The following is a 19,831-nucleotide window of genomic DNA, read 5'->3' on the forward strand; positions in this document are numbered from 1 at the left end:
GATATTCAGCTTCCCTATTTGTACTGGTGACCACCAGAAAGTGATGGGAAATCCATCATTTTCCCATTGTCACCAGAATGAGAGGTGAGCTTAAATCTTATAATGGGAACACTTGTTCTCATGCCAACTGGAGAATGCCTCTTGCTTCCTGTGATGTTTTCAGGGCAGGAAATGAAGAGAAATCTCCCCCCCCGAGGGTACAAAGACAGCAAAAAATAAAGTGACGGGTTTTAATCCTTCCTTACTATCCAATGCTGAATAAGAAGGATCCTTTGCATGGGCTGCGGAGAGCTATACACCAGAAAAAAAGCAAGTATGTCTCTGCACCCGGGAGTGACGAGTATTAGGTACAGCCGCCAGTACAAATCAGTGGCCAGCTGCGGCTGTATACGTGTCGCTGCACATCCGAGCAATTGTATGCGAGGGCTCTGGACATCAACAGTTTTTTTGTCAAGGGCTGCACCTCCATCTCTGTACACAAGTAACTGCTTGGATGTTTGGTGATACACATACAACCGCAGCCCGTCATTGATTTGCACTGGCGGCTGTAAGCAAACACCTGTTACTCCTGGGTGCAGATACACTACACTACCAAAAGTATCAGTGGTGTCCTCAATGCTAAGAAATACAGGCAGATACTTATCCATCATGCCATACCATCAGGGAGGCGTGTGATTGGTTCCAGAAGTATTCCGCAGCAGGAAAATGACCCCAAATATACAGCCAATGTCACTAAAAACGACACTATTACCAAAAGTCTTGGGACGCCTGCTTTTACACAAACATGAACTATAATGGCATCCCAGTTTAATGCCCTGTACACACGGTCGGACTTTCCAACGCAAAATGTGCGATCGGAACTTGTCAGAAAATCCGATCGTGTGTGGGCTCCATCTGACTTTTTCCATCAGAATTGATTGACACAAAGTTTGAAAGCAGCATCTAAAATTTTCCGACAACAAAAATCCGATTGTTTAAATTCTGATCGTTTGTAGACAATACCGACGGACAAAGTTCCCCGCATGCTCAGAATAAATTACAAGAGGAAAGCCATTGGCTACTGGCCTCTTTATAGTCCCGTCGTACGTGTTGTACATCAGCGCGTTCTGAACGATCGGATTTTCCGGCATCTTTGTGCGACCGTGTGTATGCAAGACAAGTTTCGGCCAAAATCCGTTGGAAAAAATCTGATGGATTTTGTTGTCGGAATGTCTGACCGCGTGTACAGGGCATTAGTCTGTAGGGTTCAATATTGAGTTGGCCCACCCTTTGCAGCTATAACAGCTTCAACTCTTCCTGGGAAGGCTGTCCACAAGGTTTAGGAGTGTGTCTACGGGAATGTTTGACCATTCTTCCAGAAGTGCATTTGAGAGGTCAGGCACTGATGTTGGATGAGAAGGCCTGGCTCGCAGTCTCCACTCTAATCCCAAAGGTGTTCTATCGGGTTGAGGTCAGGACTCAGGACAAGTTCCTTCACCCCGAACTCGCTCATCCATGTCTTTATGGATCTTGTTTGTGCACTGGTGCGTAGTCATGTTGGAACAGAAAGGGACCATTCCCAAACTGTTCCCACAAAGTTGGGAGCATGAAGTTGTCCAAAATGTCTTGGTATGCTGATGCCTTAAGAATCCTCTTCACTGGAACTAAGGGGCCAAGCCCAACCCCTGAAAAACAACCCCACACCATAATCCCCCCTCCACCAAATGATTTGGACCAGTGTACAAAGCAGAGTAGATTATTTTTTTTTCCACTATGCTGGGATGAGGTTTTGTGTGTTGGTGTGGTATTCTGTGCTCTCTACTTCGTCATCCTTGCTGGGCCATACTTGTCTTATGTCTGTGGGTACCTTTAGCAACCTCCCATCGGTGATAATTGTATTTCTCCTTTAAAAAGATTCTCTAACTTTGCACTGAAAGCTTATGCCCATGTTTGCCATATTCGTTGAAGAGTCTAAGAAAGTCTCACCTATTGACATGGGTGAGGATGTGACCGCCACCCATGATGCAATGCTCAAGTCTAGTGGCCAATAGCCAGGCCCAACAAGTGGCAAGGAGAACTTCATCAACCCTGTGGCTCACCATAGGTGTGTGCCTGGGCACACCCCAGTCAACCTATGTGGTGCAGATGCCCCCTATTTAGACCCCTGATCACCAAACGGGGCCCCTAAACAAATTGTAATAAAAAATAAAATTGTAAAAACATAATAAAATAATAAAAACTACTGACACCATCCACTGCCTTACTGAGATCAATCTCTGCCCATTACTATACTGTCAATATGTATACATGTGCATTTTTGTTTGAGCTTTGGGGTGCACACCCTAATGCCTTGCTACTGTATGTGTCTTAACACAGGGCTTGAGTCCTGGAGCAGCAGCATGGAAGGTGTCAGTGAATGGGATTTATAGAGGCTCTATCACTTTGTCCATTCTCAAACTGCTGAAATAATTAGATTTATCACAAACCAAACTGCAGGAGCTCTATTTTTACATTACTTTATTTTACATCATGTACACATATTCCCAAATGAATAAAACAAAAGACATTTTAACTCCAGGGCGTCGTTGGGTCTATAGCAGTCATTGGTGTTAAGGTTATCATTGATGACGATAATCCTGTGCCCGGGGAATTGATGGACCGCAGTGAATTGTACCAGTCATCATGTTGGCGAGTGGGTGGAGTGCCAGTGGGCAGATGGGGGTGTGTGCTGGAACACATGAACTGACTGACGGATGATGCTGGCTGGTACCCTGGGGGTGCCATAGAAGTGAAGTGAGGTATGTGGTTTAGGGTGTGAGGATACTGGTACTGGCGAGATCCAGGTGGCACAGAGCACATGCCAGGCATCAGGCTTCCGCAGGCAATCATACCACTCGCTGTGATTGACTTCTGATTCGTTCTTTCATGTTTCCGATGTTTTGCTCTCCGATTCTGAAACCAAACCTGTAATTTGGAGAAATGTTTCAATATTTCTGCAATATCTCGATAACTACTGTCTGTTCCTTGTGTTTATCCACAACTCAGGGCCAGGGGCCCGTGTCCCCTACCGCTCCATCTTTTCAGTCTTATCAGAACCCAACACTTGCCTGTGTCCTCCCCTCCTCTGTACCTGCCATGTTTCCTTTCTCCAACTGTCACATCACTGCTGAATCTTGTAGTGACATTGGGATTGGAGGATGGAACCATGGTGCCCAGCAGGCATCCGACACTCCTGGAAGCGTCACAAGAGACTGGCAGGGACTGCATCTCTAGAATGAAGTGGAGGTAGGAAACATGGCCACAAGAGAGGTTAGTATAACTACTTAACATTAACAACTGCCCTGTAGCAGGTTTACTGCTACAGGACGGCCGTTCTGTGCAGAATCATGTACAGTATATATACGTGATTCTGTACTTCTGACTAGGAATTATCCAAAGTTTTCCCCTCAAAAGGGCAGGACTTGTGAGACTTACAAAAGATTGTAAAAACGTATAAAGTATTTTTATTTTAACAATATATCAAAAAGGAAAAATCATAGTAAATATTCAAAACAGAACATTATTTTCTTCATACAATCATGTTATTTAAAACAGTGTGTACATATTCTCTGCATTCAAAATTGCATATCTGCATATATGAAACAAATAGATAAATAATGTGCATTCGATGTAGCCTACACGTTATGGAGTCTTACTATACTCCTTCAGGGATCATTCGTTATGCACGTTATTCTTTGAGAAAAGCAATATGTACATCTACAATACCCAATTTCAACCATGCAAAAAGCCGGCTGATGACCACAATTAGATCGAAGTAGTTGCAACTCGGGATATATAAACAAAAACAAAATTTAATAAAATGAAAATAAAGAAAAAAGGGAGAAAGAATATTGTCTACTGTGAGGGGTGGATGGGTCCGAGGGTCCCCCTAGATGCGAACCGGGACGGCGTTAGCAGATAGCTTTGGAGTAGTACTGTATATCAAAAAAGGCTGAAGTCATCACACAGAGGAACACACACCCTGAAAGGGAGCCTAAAAGCTTCTCAAGACCCTGAACAGACAATCTAGCGTGGTAGCCAAAAGATAGACAAACCACCAACACAGTTGAACAGTCAGCCCACCAAAGAGGGGTCTCCCATCTCAATCCACACCGCCAATGTATTGCCTCCCCACAGATCACCGGCGAACGCGCTAGATTGTCTGTTCAGCACCTTGAGAAGCTTTTAGGCTCCCTTTCAGGGTGTGTGTTCCTCTGTGTGATGACCTCAGCCTTTTTTTGATATACAGTACTACTCCAAAGCTATGTGCTAACGCGGTCCCGGTTCGCATCTAGGGGGACCCTCAGACCCATCCACCCCTCACAGTAGACAATATTCTTTCTCCCTTTTTTTCTTTATTTTCATTTTTTCATTTTATTTTATTTTATTTTTTTTTGTTTATCCCGAGTTGCATCTACTTCGATCTAATTGTGGTCATCAGCCGGCTTTTTGCATGGTGGAAATCGGGTATTGTAGATGTACATATTGCTTTTCTCAAAAATAAACGTGCATAACGAATGATCCCTGACAGAGGCAGCTCTAGGCTTTGTGAGGCCTTAGGCGAAACTTACACATGAGGCCCCACTCACGCCCATAATGGAGAAAAAAATTCGAGCAATAAAAATGGCTGCAAAAAGATGCACAGATCTAGCTCACAGTTCAACACCACTTCCAGGGCACTCTCCTCACCCATCAGACATATGCAGCCAATAAAACATCTGGGACCCAGCAAGGTGGCAACCCCTCTAAGAATTTCCCGTGTCTTGGGAGAATAGGGAGGGGATGTCACTGAGTCGTTCCACATCCACAGAGGAAGTAGAGAGGGAGGGAGGGGGTGACATAGAGAGGAGGGGAGGGAGATAGAGGGGGAGAGAGAGAGGGGGGAGGGGAGAGAGAGGGGGAGGGGGGAGAGAGAGGGGGAGGAGAGAGAGAGGGGGAGGAGAGAGAGAGATAAAGTGAGGCGGAGAGAGAGAGTGGGGGGAGAAAGAGAAAAAGAGTGAGGCGGAGAGAGGGGAGGAAAAAGAGGGGGAAGAGAGAGAAAGAGGGAGGGTGAGAGAGAGAGAGAGAGGAGGAGAGGGGGGAGGAGAGAGAGGGAGGGAGAGAGTGAGGTAGAGAGAGAGGGGGAGAGAGAGGAGCAAGAGATTGTGAGCGAGAGGGAGAGAAAGAGAGGGGGGAGGGAGAGAGAGGGGGGAGGAAGAGAGAGAGGGTGAGCAAGAGGGGGAGAGGGGATGAGAGAGGGGTAGAGAAAGGGTGTGCAAAAGGAGGAGAGAAAGAGGGTGAGTGATGGGGGAGAGAGAGGGGTATGGAGGGGGAGAGAGAGGTAGAGAGAGGGGGAGGGAGAGAGAGAGAAAAAGAGTGAGGGGGAGAGAGAGAGGGGAAGGTAAGAAAGAGGGGGGTGAGGGAAAGGGGGCGAGAGAGATCTCTCGCCCTGTCCCTGTCTGCAGCCCCTCCTGTGCCTCATGTCTCAGTCTCTGAGAACACTGGGGGGGGGGCAAAGAGCAGGGAGGAGCTGGAGTGTGCTGGGGGCCAGAGGGTGCTGGGGGGCAGAGAGTGCAGGGGGGTGGGGGGCAGAGAGTGCTGGTAGGCGGGGGCCAGAGGGTGCTGGGGGGTGGGGGCAGGAGAGTGCAGGGGGGTAGGGGGAGTAGAGTTCTTGTAGGTGGGGGGCGGAGAGTGCTGGTAGATGGGGGTGGAGGGTGCTGGGGGGTGGGGGGCAGAGAGTTCAGGGGGTGGGGGAGGAGAGTGCTGGTAGCTGGGGGCAGGAGAGTGCAGGGGGGTTGGGGGGCTGAGAGTGCAGGGGAGTGGGAGCAGGAGAGTGCAGGGGGTGGGGGGTGGAGAGTGCTGGTAGCTGGGGGCAGGAGAGTGCAGGGGGGTTGGGGGGCAGAGAGTGCTGGTAGGTGGGAGCAGGAGAGTGCAGGGGGGTTGGGGGGCAGAGAGTGCTGGTAGGTGGGAGCAGGAGAGGGCAGGGGGTGGGGGGAAGAGAGTGCAGGGGGGTGGGGGGGCTGGGGTGTGGGGGGCAGAGAGTGCAGGGGGTGGGGCGAAGAGTGCTGGTAGCTGGGGGCAGGAGAGTGCAGGGGTGTTGGGGGGCAGAGAGTGCTGGTAGGTGGGATCAGGAGAGTGCAGGGGGTGGGGGGCGGAGAGTGCTGGTAGGTGGGGGTTGGGGAGTGGGGGGCAGAGAGTGCACGGGGGTGGGGGCGAAGAGTGCTGTAGCTGGGGGCAGGAGAGTGCAGGGGGTGGAGGGTGGAGAGTGCAGGGGGGTGGGGGCAGGAGATTGCAGGGGGGTGGGGGGCGGAGAGTGCAGGGGGTGGGCTGCAGAGAGTGCAGGGGGGTAGGGGCCGGAGGGTGCTGGCAGAAGATTGCAGGGGGTGGGGGGTGGAGAGTGCAGGGGGGTGGGGGCAGGAGATTGCAGGGGGTGGGGGCCAGAGAGAGCTGAGGGATGGGAGCAGGAGAGTGCTGGGGCCAGAGACAATTGGGAAAGGTGGAGAGCATAGGAGGGGTGGGGGCTGGAGAGGGGCAAGAATTGGAGCTGAAAGAATTGGAGTGGAGAGCATGGGGTTCTGACGAAATGGGGGGCGGAGCCAGGGAGGACAACGAGGGGCTGGAGAGCAGGAGGGGCGGGGCCAGGGAGCACACAGAGATGCTGAAGAACAGGAGGGCGGAGCCAGGGAGCACAAGGCGGGGCTGTAGAGCAGGAGGGGCGGAGCCAGGGAGCACACAGAGATGCTGGAAAGCAGGAGGGGCGGGGCCAGGGGGCACAAGGAGGGTCTGGAGAGCAGGAGGGGCAGAGACAGGGAGCACACTAAGATGCTGGAGAGCAGGAGGGGCGGAGCCCGGGAGAACACGGTGGAGCTGGAGAGCAGGAGGGGCGGACCCAGGGAGAACACAGAGGGGGCGGAGAGAACGGGATACAGAAAAAGTTAGATAGGAGGAGCGATGGGGAGACTGCACCTAGTGGAATTGATTTTTCCATATTCCTCCTGAAGCCACTTAATGATCACTTCTCCTCCTCCTCTCCCTCCTGCAGACATTCAGCGGCTGCAGGAGGAAAATGGAAAGATCAATTCCATTATGTTCAGTCTCCCCACCACTCCTCCTATTCAGGCACACAGGGAGGCTGCACGGACATTCACCTTCTCTCACCTTCTCTCCGGTCAGCCAGGTAGCATAAGAGCTCCTTTCTTTTCACAATCATGGGGCAGCTCAGCTGGATAGCTTCAGCGACACCCCCCCCCCCCCCCCACTGCTGAACAAAATAGGAGGCAGGTGCGAAGGAGAGGTCGGGGGAGCGGCGCAGACTGAAGGAGCAGCTCAGCTGCGGGTCCCATGGACATGCCGCCCGCATGCCTTGGAGCCAGGTGATGTCATCCAGCTGCTGTGCCACCTAGAGGCCTCTCCTGTCTCACTCCGAGCACTTGCTGCCATTGGACCGGTACGGTCCGAGATCTTGATATCAGCGTTTGATTACAGGCAAATTAGGCAGCCCGCGAGGCCCCTGTGTGTGCGGGGCCTTAGGCGATCGCCTAATTTGCCTAATTAGAGAGCCGCCTCTGATCCCTGAAGAAGGAGTATAGTAAGACTCCGTAACGCGTAGGCTACATCGAATGCACATTATTTATCTATTTGTTTCATATATGCAAATATGCAATTTTGAATGCAGATAATATGTACACACTGTTTTAAATAACATGATTATATGAAGAAAATAATGTTCTATGTTTTGAATATTTACTATGATTTTTCCTTTTTGATACATTGTTAAAATAAAAATACTTTATACGTTTTTACAATCTTTTGCAAGTCTCACAGTTCATGCCTATAAAGTCCCGCCCTTTTGAGGGGAAAACTTTGGATAATTTCTAATTTTGGGATGTTGGCTATACACAGTGGAATATATTGAATACCTCCAATTTTTTGATTTTTATGTACTTCTGACTAGGAGGCACGCTGCTTCTGCTGTGATTAGTCCCAGCAGAAGCCGATCAGTGTGTGCCGGTGAATGGATGTCCACCGGTACCCGCCGATCATCGGGAAGACACACAGGATGGAGCTCTGTACATGTAAACAATGCAAAGTTTTGTTCTGACAGCAGGGCTATTGTGGATTTTCTCTCCCTGCAAAGGGAATAAAATCCATCACATCCCTTAGTAAATCACCACACATAGAACACAAAAACACTGGCTAGGCACACATTTAACCCTTTGATCACTCCAGATGTTTAACCCTTCCCAGCCAGTGTCATTAATACAGTGACAGTGCACTGATCACTGTATTAGTGTCACTGGTTCCCACAAAGTTTCGCCTCCATAAAATTTGTATACAAGTAACAGCTCTGTTTCTTAGGCTGCTTAAAGCGGAACTCCACCCAAAAGGGGAAGCTCAGCTTGTTTGCACAATTTTTCTCCCTCCACTGCCACTTTTTTTTGGGGGGGGAGCGTACCTGGTTTTGACATGACAAGTACCTGCTCTCACTTCCGACTCAGATTGCCATAGCGATCTGAGTCTGACGTTTGCACCCCCCTCCTTTCCACCGCAGTTTTTCTGGGACATCACAGGTCCCAGAAGACTACAGGACCATTCACAATGGCGCAGTACACCTCGCGCATGTAGAGTAGGAAACCGGCTGTGAAGCCACAAGGCTTCACCTCCTGCTTCCCTTACTAGAGATGCTGGTGCCTACACCTGAAACCAATGGAAGAATCTGTTTGGGTGAGGACATCGCTGGATCCCTGGAAAGCTAAGTGTTCTTATACTAAAGATCAGCAGCTACAGTATTTGTAGCTGCTGACTTTTAATTTTCTGGGGGTAGCCAGGAGCTCCTCTTTAAATTGTGGACTGGAAGACTGCATTTGAAACAGCTGATGGAGCAGATACATTTTTTTGTAAGTAATAACTTGCCATTATAAGTAGCAGTGACATTAATGTTGCCACAATAAAGTGCTATTAACCACAATGTTAATCTCACCTGTATCCGGGCTTCATTGAGCTTGGTGATCTTGGCCAGTTCCTCCCGGCAGTAGATATCCGGATAGTGATTCTTGCTGAATGCCGTCTCCAGGTGCTCCAACTGTTCTTGGCTGAATGTGGTGCGATGTCGTCGCCTGGTTGGGGTGGGATAATGAGGTGGAGCGTGTTTGGTCGATGACAATAAGATGGTGTTGTTCACACCAGGGCCATTGGGAAATGAATTATGAATATCTGGAAATAAAGAGAAGATACAATTGGGACAATTCATCTTTAAGACTTTGCAGACCTATAGGTAGAATTTTTTACTTTCAGTTAAGTTTTTTTTATTAATGGTAAAGCAGAATTTTAACAACATATGGGCCTAGTAGTGCCAAGAATGACAATACAAATGACACATATGTAATTCAGGAGGATGAACCTTAAAAAGGTATATCAATGCAGTAACCACCTTATTTAATACATACCACTAAAATAAAACGTGGAAGCATATAAAGTAGTAGAACTGTAACATGTTACATGTGGACAGGCCTAATACATATCAAGAGTCACGCCAAAATATAATTATCAGCACTTGAGATCCAACATCACATAAAAGGAAACTTTTTTTTAAAACCAGCACAGTAGATGAAAGAAAAGAAAAAGAAGTCGGGAAAAGAGAGGGCTCTAAAAAGAAAGGGAGATCTAGGTTAAATGAGGAGGGGAAGCCAGGGAAGAGGTGCCCGGAGAGCTTATTACATTATCAGTCTAAGAGAGGAATGTGGAGGTATGTTGCCTAAGGTTCCCAGGTACGTTCAAAGAGAGACTGACATCATTAATAATACTTGCAACTTTTTCATGAATCATAATCCACAATATTTTATGCTTCAACCTTCTAAAGGACACTCCAGCAGGATGCTCCAGCTATAACGATCTTAGCAGCTAATAAAACAAAGTACACCAGACACTTTAGTGGACGAGGTCATCCAGGTGGGAATTTGTTGAGCAGCGCTAAACTGGGCTGTTGGTCAATAGGCAACCTAGTCAACTTCTGGAGCATCGAAAACACCCTGTTCCAGAAATTCCTAAGCTGAGGACATTCCCACCATATATGCAGCATCTTAGTTTGCAATTTCAGAAACATTCTGCGGGAGTCGTAGCATACATTCTGGCTAGGCAAGCAGGGACCAAATACCATCTGGTTAGAACTTTAAGACTAGTTTCTATCAGTGAAACATTCAGGATGCCCTTTTAGGAGAAATTAAGTCCAAATCAACCTTGGCGCCCTTTCCCAAGCCAGCGTGTATGGCTGTTTCTGAAGCAGGGTGAGCAGCGACTCGTACACCATAGAAATACCACCTCTTGTACCCTGGTCATAAGTACACCATTGTTTGTAAGCTGTCACTAAGGGGGGTTCTCTGGAGGGCCAGATAGATCGTAAAAAGTGATATCTGAAAAAAAATCAATTTCTCTGAAGAGGGCATCTCTAAGCCCCTGTACACACGGTCGGAGATTTCGACAACCAAATCCGTCGGATCTTGTCCGTCGCATTTTCCCGTCGGATCTTGTCCGAAACTGTTGCATACACACGGTCGGACTAAGTTGTCGAAAAATCTGATCATTCAGAAAGTGATGACGTAATTTCGTTACGATGGGACTACGTTCAGGCTAGTAGCCAATAGCTTTGATGTAGGAATTTGATCTGAGCAAGTGTGGCACTTGGTCCGATCAAAATTCTCTACACATGATTGGAGTATGTCCGATCGAACCAGTTGGTCGGAAAATATTTCCAACAAGTTGGAAAATTGGGTCCGACGGATATTCCGATGGAATCAGTCCGATGCATACCACACACAGTCGGATTATCCAACAACATGGTCCGATAGGACACATTCCGACGGATTCTCCGACCGTGTGTACAAGGGCTTAGACTGAACAACAATGAGATAGGGTGAAAGGTCCGCAATGTGTAAAAAAGGGACCCATACAGTACAGACCTTTGTCTGTCCACCATTTAAATGCCCTAATATCCATACCTGGAGGAAAATCAGGATTATGAAATATGTGTGCCAAAAGGATATATTTCCAATTCAGCAGAGGATAGTGCCTCAAGCGATCCCATAGAGCCAAAGAATTGGACAACATGGGTGACTGTGTCTGGGGTCTCTCCTTAAGGGGACGCCATAGTAAGTAATCAATTGTATAAGATGAAACGGCCTGCCACTCTAACTGTACCCAGTCCGGTCTCTTGTGGCAAGAATAAACAATAGACAATTGTATCAATTGTGCTGCCTTGTAATACGTGTAGAAATCAGGAACACCTAAACCCCCCTTGGATCTAGGTGTGTACAAAGTGGCGCAAGCCAATCTAGGATCCTTTGAACCCCAGATAAAGTTCAACACTTTGGTTTGAAAGCGCAGAAGATCCGCCCTGGACACAGCAACTGGCAGGGACAGAAAAAAATAAAGGAGTTTAGGTAAGAAGGTCATTTTGATCTTGTGGAGCCTGCCGAGCCACGATAGATCGTAAAAGGCCCAACCATAGAGCAATTGTTCTAAACGTTTATAGCAGGAAGGATAATTAGCCATGTATAACGATGCGTAAGAGGGAGAAAGACTAACTGCCAGATATGGAAGAGCATCTACATGCCATTGGAAAGGGAAAGAATCTCTAAGGCACAAATACAAAGATGAAGGAATATTAATGTTCATAGTAGAAGACTTTGTCTCTTTTACCCTGAGCCCAGATACACTACCAAAATCACGTAGTATTCAGAGTATATTTGGGATCAAGGTAAGGGGAGAAGTTACAAATAACAACATATCGTCTAAGAATAGCGCACACTTATGTACACGCAATCCCCAAGACACCTCCTTTAACATTTGGCCCAAATAGCTATAGCTACTGTTTCAATAGTGAATAGCAATGGGGATAACGGGCACCCCTGACGTGTGTCCCATTTAATAGCAATGGGGTCGGAATAGTGTCCCATCAGTCTGATCTTAGCTTGTGGTTTAGATACCCAAGATTCACAAGAAGGGTGGGCCAAAGCCCCATGACTCCAAGACCTGAAACATATATGTCCAAGAGACTGAGTGAAATGCCTTCTGCAAATCAACCGACAAGAGAAGGCCTTCTGAGCGGGACCCCCAGACCGACCCGGCCGCAGTAGGAAAATAATATCTACTGCTCTTCTGATCTGATCCGGTCCCTGGTGTCCCGGGAATGAAGCCCACCTGATCCTTATGAACATAAGAACTAATGAAGGATGACAATCTGTTGGCCAAAACTTTTGTAAACAGTTTAAGCGAGATGGGCCGGTAATTGTCAACCTCTTCTGGGTCCTTATTAGGTTTCGGAACCACTGAAATGCATGCCATTATAGATAGACTTTTTGAACAAACTGATAATACTGTTGACCAGCAACCAATCAAGCATCAACATTGGCAGTTACATAGTGTACAGCTTAACCATAACTGTGTGAACTAGTATTTCTACTCTTCTTGGTAGGAGTGCCAGCTCTAATGATACTTGCCCTTCATGTTTGTTGAGTACAGATGAGCAAAATTCAGAGTTTTAATTTTGTAATTTTGGCAGAATGCATTTGGGGTTAATGGAAAAAATTAAATCAAGGTGGTTTGAAGGGTGCAACTGAGTTTTACATGGCTTCTGAGGGTTACCAAAGGCCAAATCCAGGAAAAGCAAATAACCCTCCCTTGCAGTGGGGCTGCATCTGCACTGCAAGGGTTCAGTGCTCGTTTATGTTTAGGGGATGGGAAGAACAGTTTTATTTACCTGATCCCCACCCATTCAGCAGACAGTGCTCTCCCATGCTCTGGCAGTGGACTGTCCCTCATTGTCTTCACGTCCAATGCAGGGCTATGGGCCCAGATGCTCTTCTTTTTCGTCAGAACAATCACATATATTTGCGCTTACCAAAGAGTGCTTGTCATTGCAAGTATTATGATGGATACTCGCTCTGTGGCCATGTATTGCAGTGTACCAACCACTACATGGGGCATCATGCCCACTTTCGGCAGTGGGGTCTGGAGGGGTGGCCAGGATATTTTTGTGAATAAGGTGACCGTATCCTTTAAGCATGTCACACACCGTGGGAATTTCACCTGACTTCTACTAAATTGGCTTAAATTCAAACTATGGGATGCCCTGTTGGAGGAGACGGTTGGAAAATTGCCAGCCACACCACATTCAATTAGATGCAATCACAATTAGGGTATTCAGGCAACTTTGGAAGCTTCTTCTCTCAGAATACAACACCAGGTAGCAGAGATTCCTTCATCTAACAATGTTTAGTATTGATGTAGAGATCTATTAGATTTCTCTTGCTTAGCCGGTAGGCTGTTAGAGAAATCTTTGCATGTATAGCTAGTATTACACAGCTTGAAGGTGGTATCTGCACGTTTGTCGAGTTATCTTTATAGTGACCCAAAGGTCCCGAATTGTGGAGCATGCTATTATGCAAATATCAGCTTCATCCCATGATGTTGCTGGACCCAACCTCTTCAACCTCCTGAACATTGCTATGGCTTACACAGAATTGGGACAAATTTTGTTTATCTTGCCAATAAAGTAATACACATGGGAGCTAAAAATACGGAAATAAGTTACATGCTTGGGGGAGAACCTCTGGGGGAATCAAGGCTAGAAAAGGAACTGGGGTCCTAGTAGATCACAGACTTAATAGCCTACAGTGCCAAGCTGCAGCAAGCAAGGCCAGCAGAATATTACCATGTTATAAAAAGGGGATATACTCCAGAGATAAAACAATAATTCTACCACTTAACAAAACTCTGATAAGGCCACATCTTGAAAATGCTGTCCAGTTCTGGTCACTAGTCCTCATGAAGGATGTTCGGGAACTGGAGAGAGTCCAGAGAAGGGCAACAAAACCAATAAGGGGCTGAAGGACCTCAGTTATGAGGGATGACTACAAACATTGAAGTTATTCTCACTGGAGAAGAGTGGATATGATTGCAATATACTGTACAATTCCTTGAATGTTGGCTCTAGCATTGGAAAAAAAATAATTTAATATAATGTCTCTAAAGAAGACAGATGTCCACAAAATGGAGTTGGACGAGAAGTGGTTACTGTGTTACTGTGTATGGGATTCCTTACTTCTAGAGCAGTAAGGATATGGAACGCTCTTCAGTGTTAGTGGTATCAGTGGGGTCTGTAGGTAAATTAAAAGAACTTTTTGTGTCCCCCAGCAAGCGCAATGGAAATTGGTAGTGACATAAACACATACATACATATACAGGTTGAACTGGACTGACAATCAACCTTACCAACTTCATAAAGTTAATACTTGAAAAAGGAAAAAAGTCCTCTGTATATGTCCATGGGATGAAAATCTCATAAAACTTGAAAAAAATGTAATAAAATCTCGAATGAAAAAACAGGCTCATGCTAAGTCATTGCAAGCAGCTTGAAATAAATGTCCTACTATACCAACCGCACAGTTCAGTTGTTGTTTCTGGCAACACAGCATAAGATAAAGATTACAGTTTAGGCATTCTTAACAAAAAGCAGAAGTTAGTTCACAAGGAAATAGGTGTGAATGATAAGCCAATGGCGAAACGGTTCTTTCTCTCTCAAAGAATTGTGTAAAGCTGCCATTTTGGATGCAAGGACCAGACAGATCTAATGCTGCGTAAACACACGACCGGACTTTCCAGCAGACTAGGTACCAATGGTCTTCCCGACTAACTTTTCAGCGGAGTTCCGACGGACTTTCCCAATAAACGGACTTCGCTACACACAATCACACCAAAGTCCGAGGGATTAGAACGTGATGACGTACGACCGGACTAGAATAAGGAAGTTCATAGCGCGGTAGCCAATAGCTGCCCTAGCGTCGGTTTTCGTCCGTCGGACTAGCACACACACGAGCGGATTTTTCCACCGGACTGAGTCTGTCGGAAAGATTTGAAACATGTTCTAAATCTAAAGTCTGTATGATTTTTAGACAGCAAAGGTCCGATGAAGCCCACACACGATTGAATTGTCCGGTGGATTCGTTCCATTGGACCTTTGCTGTCGAAAAGTCCGGTCGTGTGTACACGGCATAAGGAACATAAAAAATATGGAAAATCTATAATGCTGTGCTGCATATAGTCTTGATTTTCTGTGGTTTTGCACAACTATAAGTACAGAAAGTGATTATATATATATATATATATATATATATATATATATATATATATATATATATATACACCAATCAACCATAACAGTATGACAATTCATCATAATCCGTTAAGGCATGGACGCCACTAGACCTCCTTTAGTAGAATATTCTTTAGGTCCTGTAAATTGTGAGGTGGAGCCCCCGTGGATCAGACTTCTTTTTCCAGCACATTCCACAGACGCTCGATTGGATTGAGATCTGGAGAATTTGGAGACAAGTCATCACCTGAATCTTGCTGTGTTCCTCAGAGCATTCATCAGACCAGGCCACCTTCTTCCATTGCTGGTGCTCATTGTAGGCACTTTTGGCTGTGGACAGGGGTCAGCATGGGCACCCTGACTAGCCTGCGGCTACGCAGCCCCATATTCGATGTTCTGTGTTTTCTGACATCCAATTTGGAACCAGCGTCAACTTTTTCAGCAATTGAAGCTCTTCTATTGGATCAGAGTACATGGTCCAGCCTTCACTCCCCACATCGATGTCAATGGTTAACTATCAGGCAGAAATAGCTCATTGCTCAAGGAATCCCTTGCAACCCCTGAAGGAACCCTGGTTAGGAAACACTGATCTAGTAAATAATCTGGATTAGGAGATCAACAAATTGGTATCAGCAGCCCTGCTAGCTTCAGTAACTGTACAAATTAGGTTATATTTAGAGATCCTAACAGAGCACAATTATAAACTACAGAAAGTGTTTGTTTAAAATGGAGTGCTACTTTAATTCTGGTCCTACGGCAAAATGCAGAGTGTGCAGGGTGCATGGTGGTGAATGTGTGGAGAGTAGGTGGCTTCTTTTTAAATACATACACTATATTACCAAAAGTATTGGGACGCCTGCCTTTACACACACATGAACTTTAATGGCATCCAAGTCTTAGTCCCTAGGGTTCAATATTGAGTTAGCCCCCCCTTTGCAGCTATAACAGCTTCAGCTCTTCTGGGACGGCCGTCCACAAGGTTTAGGAGTGTGTCTATGGGAATGTTTGACCATTCTTCCAGAAATGCATTTGTGAGGTCAGGCACTGATGTTTGATGAGAAGTCCTGGCTTACAGTCTCCACTCTAATTCATTCCAAAGGTTTTCTATCTGGTTGAGGTCAGGTCTCTGTGCAGGCCAGTCAAGTTCCTCCACCCCAAACTCGTTCATCCTTGTCTTTATGGACCTTGCTTTGTGCACTGGTCCAAATCATTTGGTGGAGGGGGGTTTATGGTGTGAGGTTGTTTTTCAGAGGTTAGGCTTGACCCCTTAGTTCCAGTGAAGGGAACTCTTAAGGTGTCAGAATACCAAGATATTTTAGACAATTTCATGCTCACAACTTTGTGGGAACAGTTTGGGGATGGCCACTTCCTGTTCCAACATGACCGCGCACCAGTGCACAAGCAAGGTCCATAAAGACATGGATGAACGAGTTTGGGGCGAAGGAACTTGACTGGCCTGCAGTTGAACTAAGTCCTGACCTCAACCAGACAGAACACCTTTGGGATGAATTAGAGCGGAAACTGCGAGCCAGGCCTTCTCATCCAACATCAGTGCCTGACCTCGCAAATGCGCTTCTAGAAGACTGGTCAAACATTCCCATAGACACACTCCTAAACCTTGTGGACAACCTTCCCAGAAGAGTTGAAGCTGTTATATCTGCAAAGGGTGGGCCAACTCAATATTGAACCCTACAGACTTATGCTGGCCATACACTATATGAAAAATCGGCCGAAATTCGGTCATTAGACTGTTCATTCATTTTTTCGGCCAGTAAATGGGCACAAAATCGATAATCGTTTGAACGTTTTTGAGCCAAAAAAACGAAGGACAAGTTTGGAAATTTTCTGCCGAACGAATGATAAATTGAAAGATAATGTGTTCCCGTCTGACCTGTCTGCACTAGGTATATGTAAAAAAACTAACATAAAATGTATTTATTTATGTCCATGGAACGATTTATCAGTCATTACATGATGGCACCATTGTTCGCGCTCACGACCGAATGTTCGTTTTTCGAAATTGGGTTCGCCCAATTTTTCGTATAGTGTATGGCCAGCATAAGACTGGGATGCCATTACAGTTCATGTATGTGTAAAGGCAGGCGTCCCAATACTTTTAGTAATATAGCGTATCTACTGAGCATTTCAACAGGTCCTGCCAATGCTCAATATCTTGCGGAGGAATCTTCTGTCCACACTGCATGAAGTCATCTATACAAATATAAATATGATACTCATATCATAATAATGTCATAATTGTATTAATATTACAACATTTGCAGTAGATACATAGATAGATTTTGCTTACTGGAAAATGTACTTTTCTTAGAACTCTTTATATTATATTTATGTAATAAGGAAAATGTTCTAATTTCATCATTTTATGAAGATAGATAGATAGATAGATAGATAGATAGATAGATAGATAGATAAAATAGAAATAGATAGTTTGTTAGACAGATTGATACAATTAATGAATAAAAATAAATAGATTTAATAAATAAAGATAGATAAAATAAAAATAAATAGTTTTGATATATTTTACTTACTGGAATTTTTTTTTAATAAGGGCAATGTTTTAATTGAATCATTTTATAAAAGTAAAATATAGATAGATAGATATATTTAAGGAATATAGATAGATAGATAGATAGATTTAAGGAATATAGATAGATAGATAGATAGATAGATAGATAGATAGGTAGGTAGGTAGATAGATAGATAGATAGATAGATAGATAGATAGATAGATAGATAGATAGATAGATAGATATGTCGATAGATAGATAGATAGATAGATAGATAGATAGATAGATAGATAGATAGATAGATAGATAGATAGATAGATAGATAGAAAAAATAGATAGATTTTGCTTACTGGAAAATGTACTTTTCTTAGAACTCTTTATATCATATTTATGTAATATGGACAATGTTGTAATCTTATAATTTTAGATAGGTAGATAGATAGATAGATAGATAGATAGATAGATAGATAGATAGATAGATAGATAGATAGATAGATAGATAGATAGATAGATAAAATAGAAATAGATAGTTTCTTAGACAGATTGATAAATTTAATGAATAAAAATAAATAGATTTAATAAATAAAGATAGATAAAATAAAAATAAATAGTTTTGATATATTTTACTTACTGGAAAAATTGTTTAATAAGGTCAATGTTTTAATTGAATCATTTTATAAAAGTAAACGATAGATAGATATATTTAAGGAATATAGATAGATAGATAGCAAGATAGATTTTGCTTACTGGAAAATGTACTTTTCTTTATATTATAGTTATGTAATAAGATCAATGCTCTAATTTCTTTATTCTATAGAGATAAATTAAAGATAAATAGATAGATAGATAGATTGATAGATTGTTTTACATTAATATATATTTCTGCTTACTGCACATTTTAATTTCCTTAGAATTCTCTAGACCATAATTATGTAATAATGGCAATGCCATCATTTCATTGTTTTATAGAGATAACTTATCGATAGATAGATAGATAGATAGATAGATAGATAGATAGATAGATAGAGAGATAGAGAGATATAGATAGATAGATAGATAGATAGATCATTTGATTCTCACCAGCGGTTGATGTCACAGCAGTGATTTCGGAATAGACTTCATAGTCTGTACACTTCTTTTTGGAGGATTTCAGTCTCACCTCCTCCATCCTGTCTTCAGTAATGTCTGGTCTCTTTAGGTTTGGTTGGTGCAATAGATCAGTTCATTCTTTTTTTTTCCACAATTTTAACATTGTGGTGATGTCATCCCAACTCTGGCTGGTTGGGACCACCAATCACATGTAGTCCCTGCTAATTAAATGGAGCCACAACTAATCAGAGAGGGAGAGGACAGGCCCCCGAGTCACCTCTGACCTGACAAAGACATTGACTCTGCCCACTGCAATCTGCATACAGGATGGACAATCTCCACTCTGTGGGTGGCATCGGGGGCAATGGACAGAGCCTATACCAACAACTTTATAAAAAAAGTCACTCAGTACACAGACAACTATGCTGGATGGATAATCCATTCTGTACATTCATTGTGTCATTTGTATATCGATTTGGTGTCTAGTGTGAGAATGGTAATGTCATTAAGAAAGCAGAAAGTGTGTTGTAGAATTTCATTACAACCCCCAATATGGCTAGATTGTATCTATCCTCATTAATTCATTCTATTAATTATTATCTATCTTTCTATTTTTATTCTATCTATCTTGACCATCCATTATATCTATCTATTTTATCTATTTATTTATATATCTGTCTATAATCTATCTATCTATCTATCTATCTATCTATCTATCTATCTATCTATCTATCTATCTATCTATCTATCTATCTATCTATCTATCTACCTATCCATCCGAGGATCCCTTTTACTTTGTAAATTTATCCCTTTTAATCCATTCTATTCATTTATCTATCTTTCTGTCTATTTTTAATCTATCTATCTATCTATCTATCTATCTATCTATCTATCTATCTATCTATCTACCCTTATTAATTAATTCTATTATATTATCTATCTTTCTGTCTATTTTTGTTCTATCTATCTATTCATATGTGTCCATTCTATCTATCTATTTATCTATCTATCTATCTATCTATTTATCTATCTATCTATCTATCTATCTATCTATCTATCTATCTATCTAT

General features: G+C 43.9%; 1 protein-coding gene across 1 annotated transcript; it reads right to left on the reverse strand.

Moving 5' to 3' along the window:
* Nucleotides 1–2,479: 2,479 nt before the first annotated feature.
* Nucleotides 2,480–18,861, reverse strand: LOC143987104 (homeobox protein prophet of Pit-1-like). Its single transcript, XM_077485634.1, has 3 exons — nucleotides 18,753–18,861; nucleotides 8,978–9,210; nucleotides 2,480–2,943 (listed from the first exon to the last, which is right to left on the reverse strand). Exons 1-3 carry the CDS (start codon nucleotides 18,838–18,840, stop codon nucleotides 2,548–2,550), a joined length of 717 nt encoding a protein of 238 aa, XP_077341760.1. The 5' UTR covers nucleotides 18,841–18,861; the 3' UTR covers nucleotides 2,480–2,547.
* Nucleotides 18,862–19,831: the final 970 nt, after the last annotated feature.

The sequence above is a fragment of the Lithobates pipiens genome, unplaced genomic scaffold, assembly GCF_037356315.1.
Source record: "Lithobates pipiens isolate NorthernLeopardFrog02 unplaced genomic scaffold, aLitPip1_a1.2 Scaffold_18, whole genome shotgun sequence".
NCBI classification, from domain to species: Eukaryota; Metazoa; Chordata; class Amphibia; order Anura; family Ranidae; genus Lithobates; species Lithobates pipiens.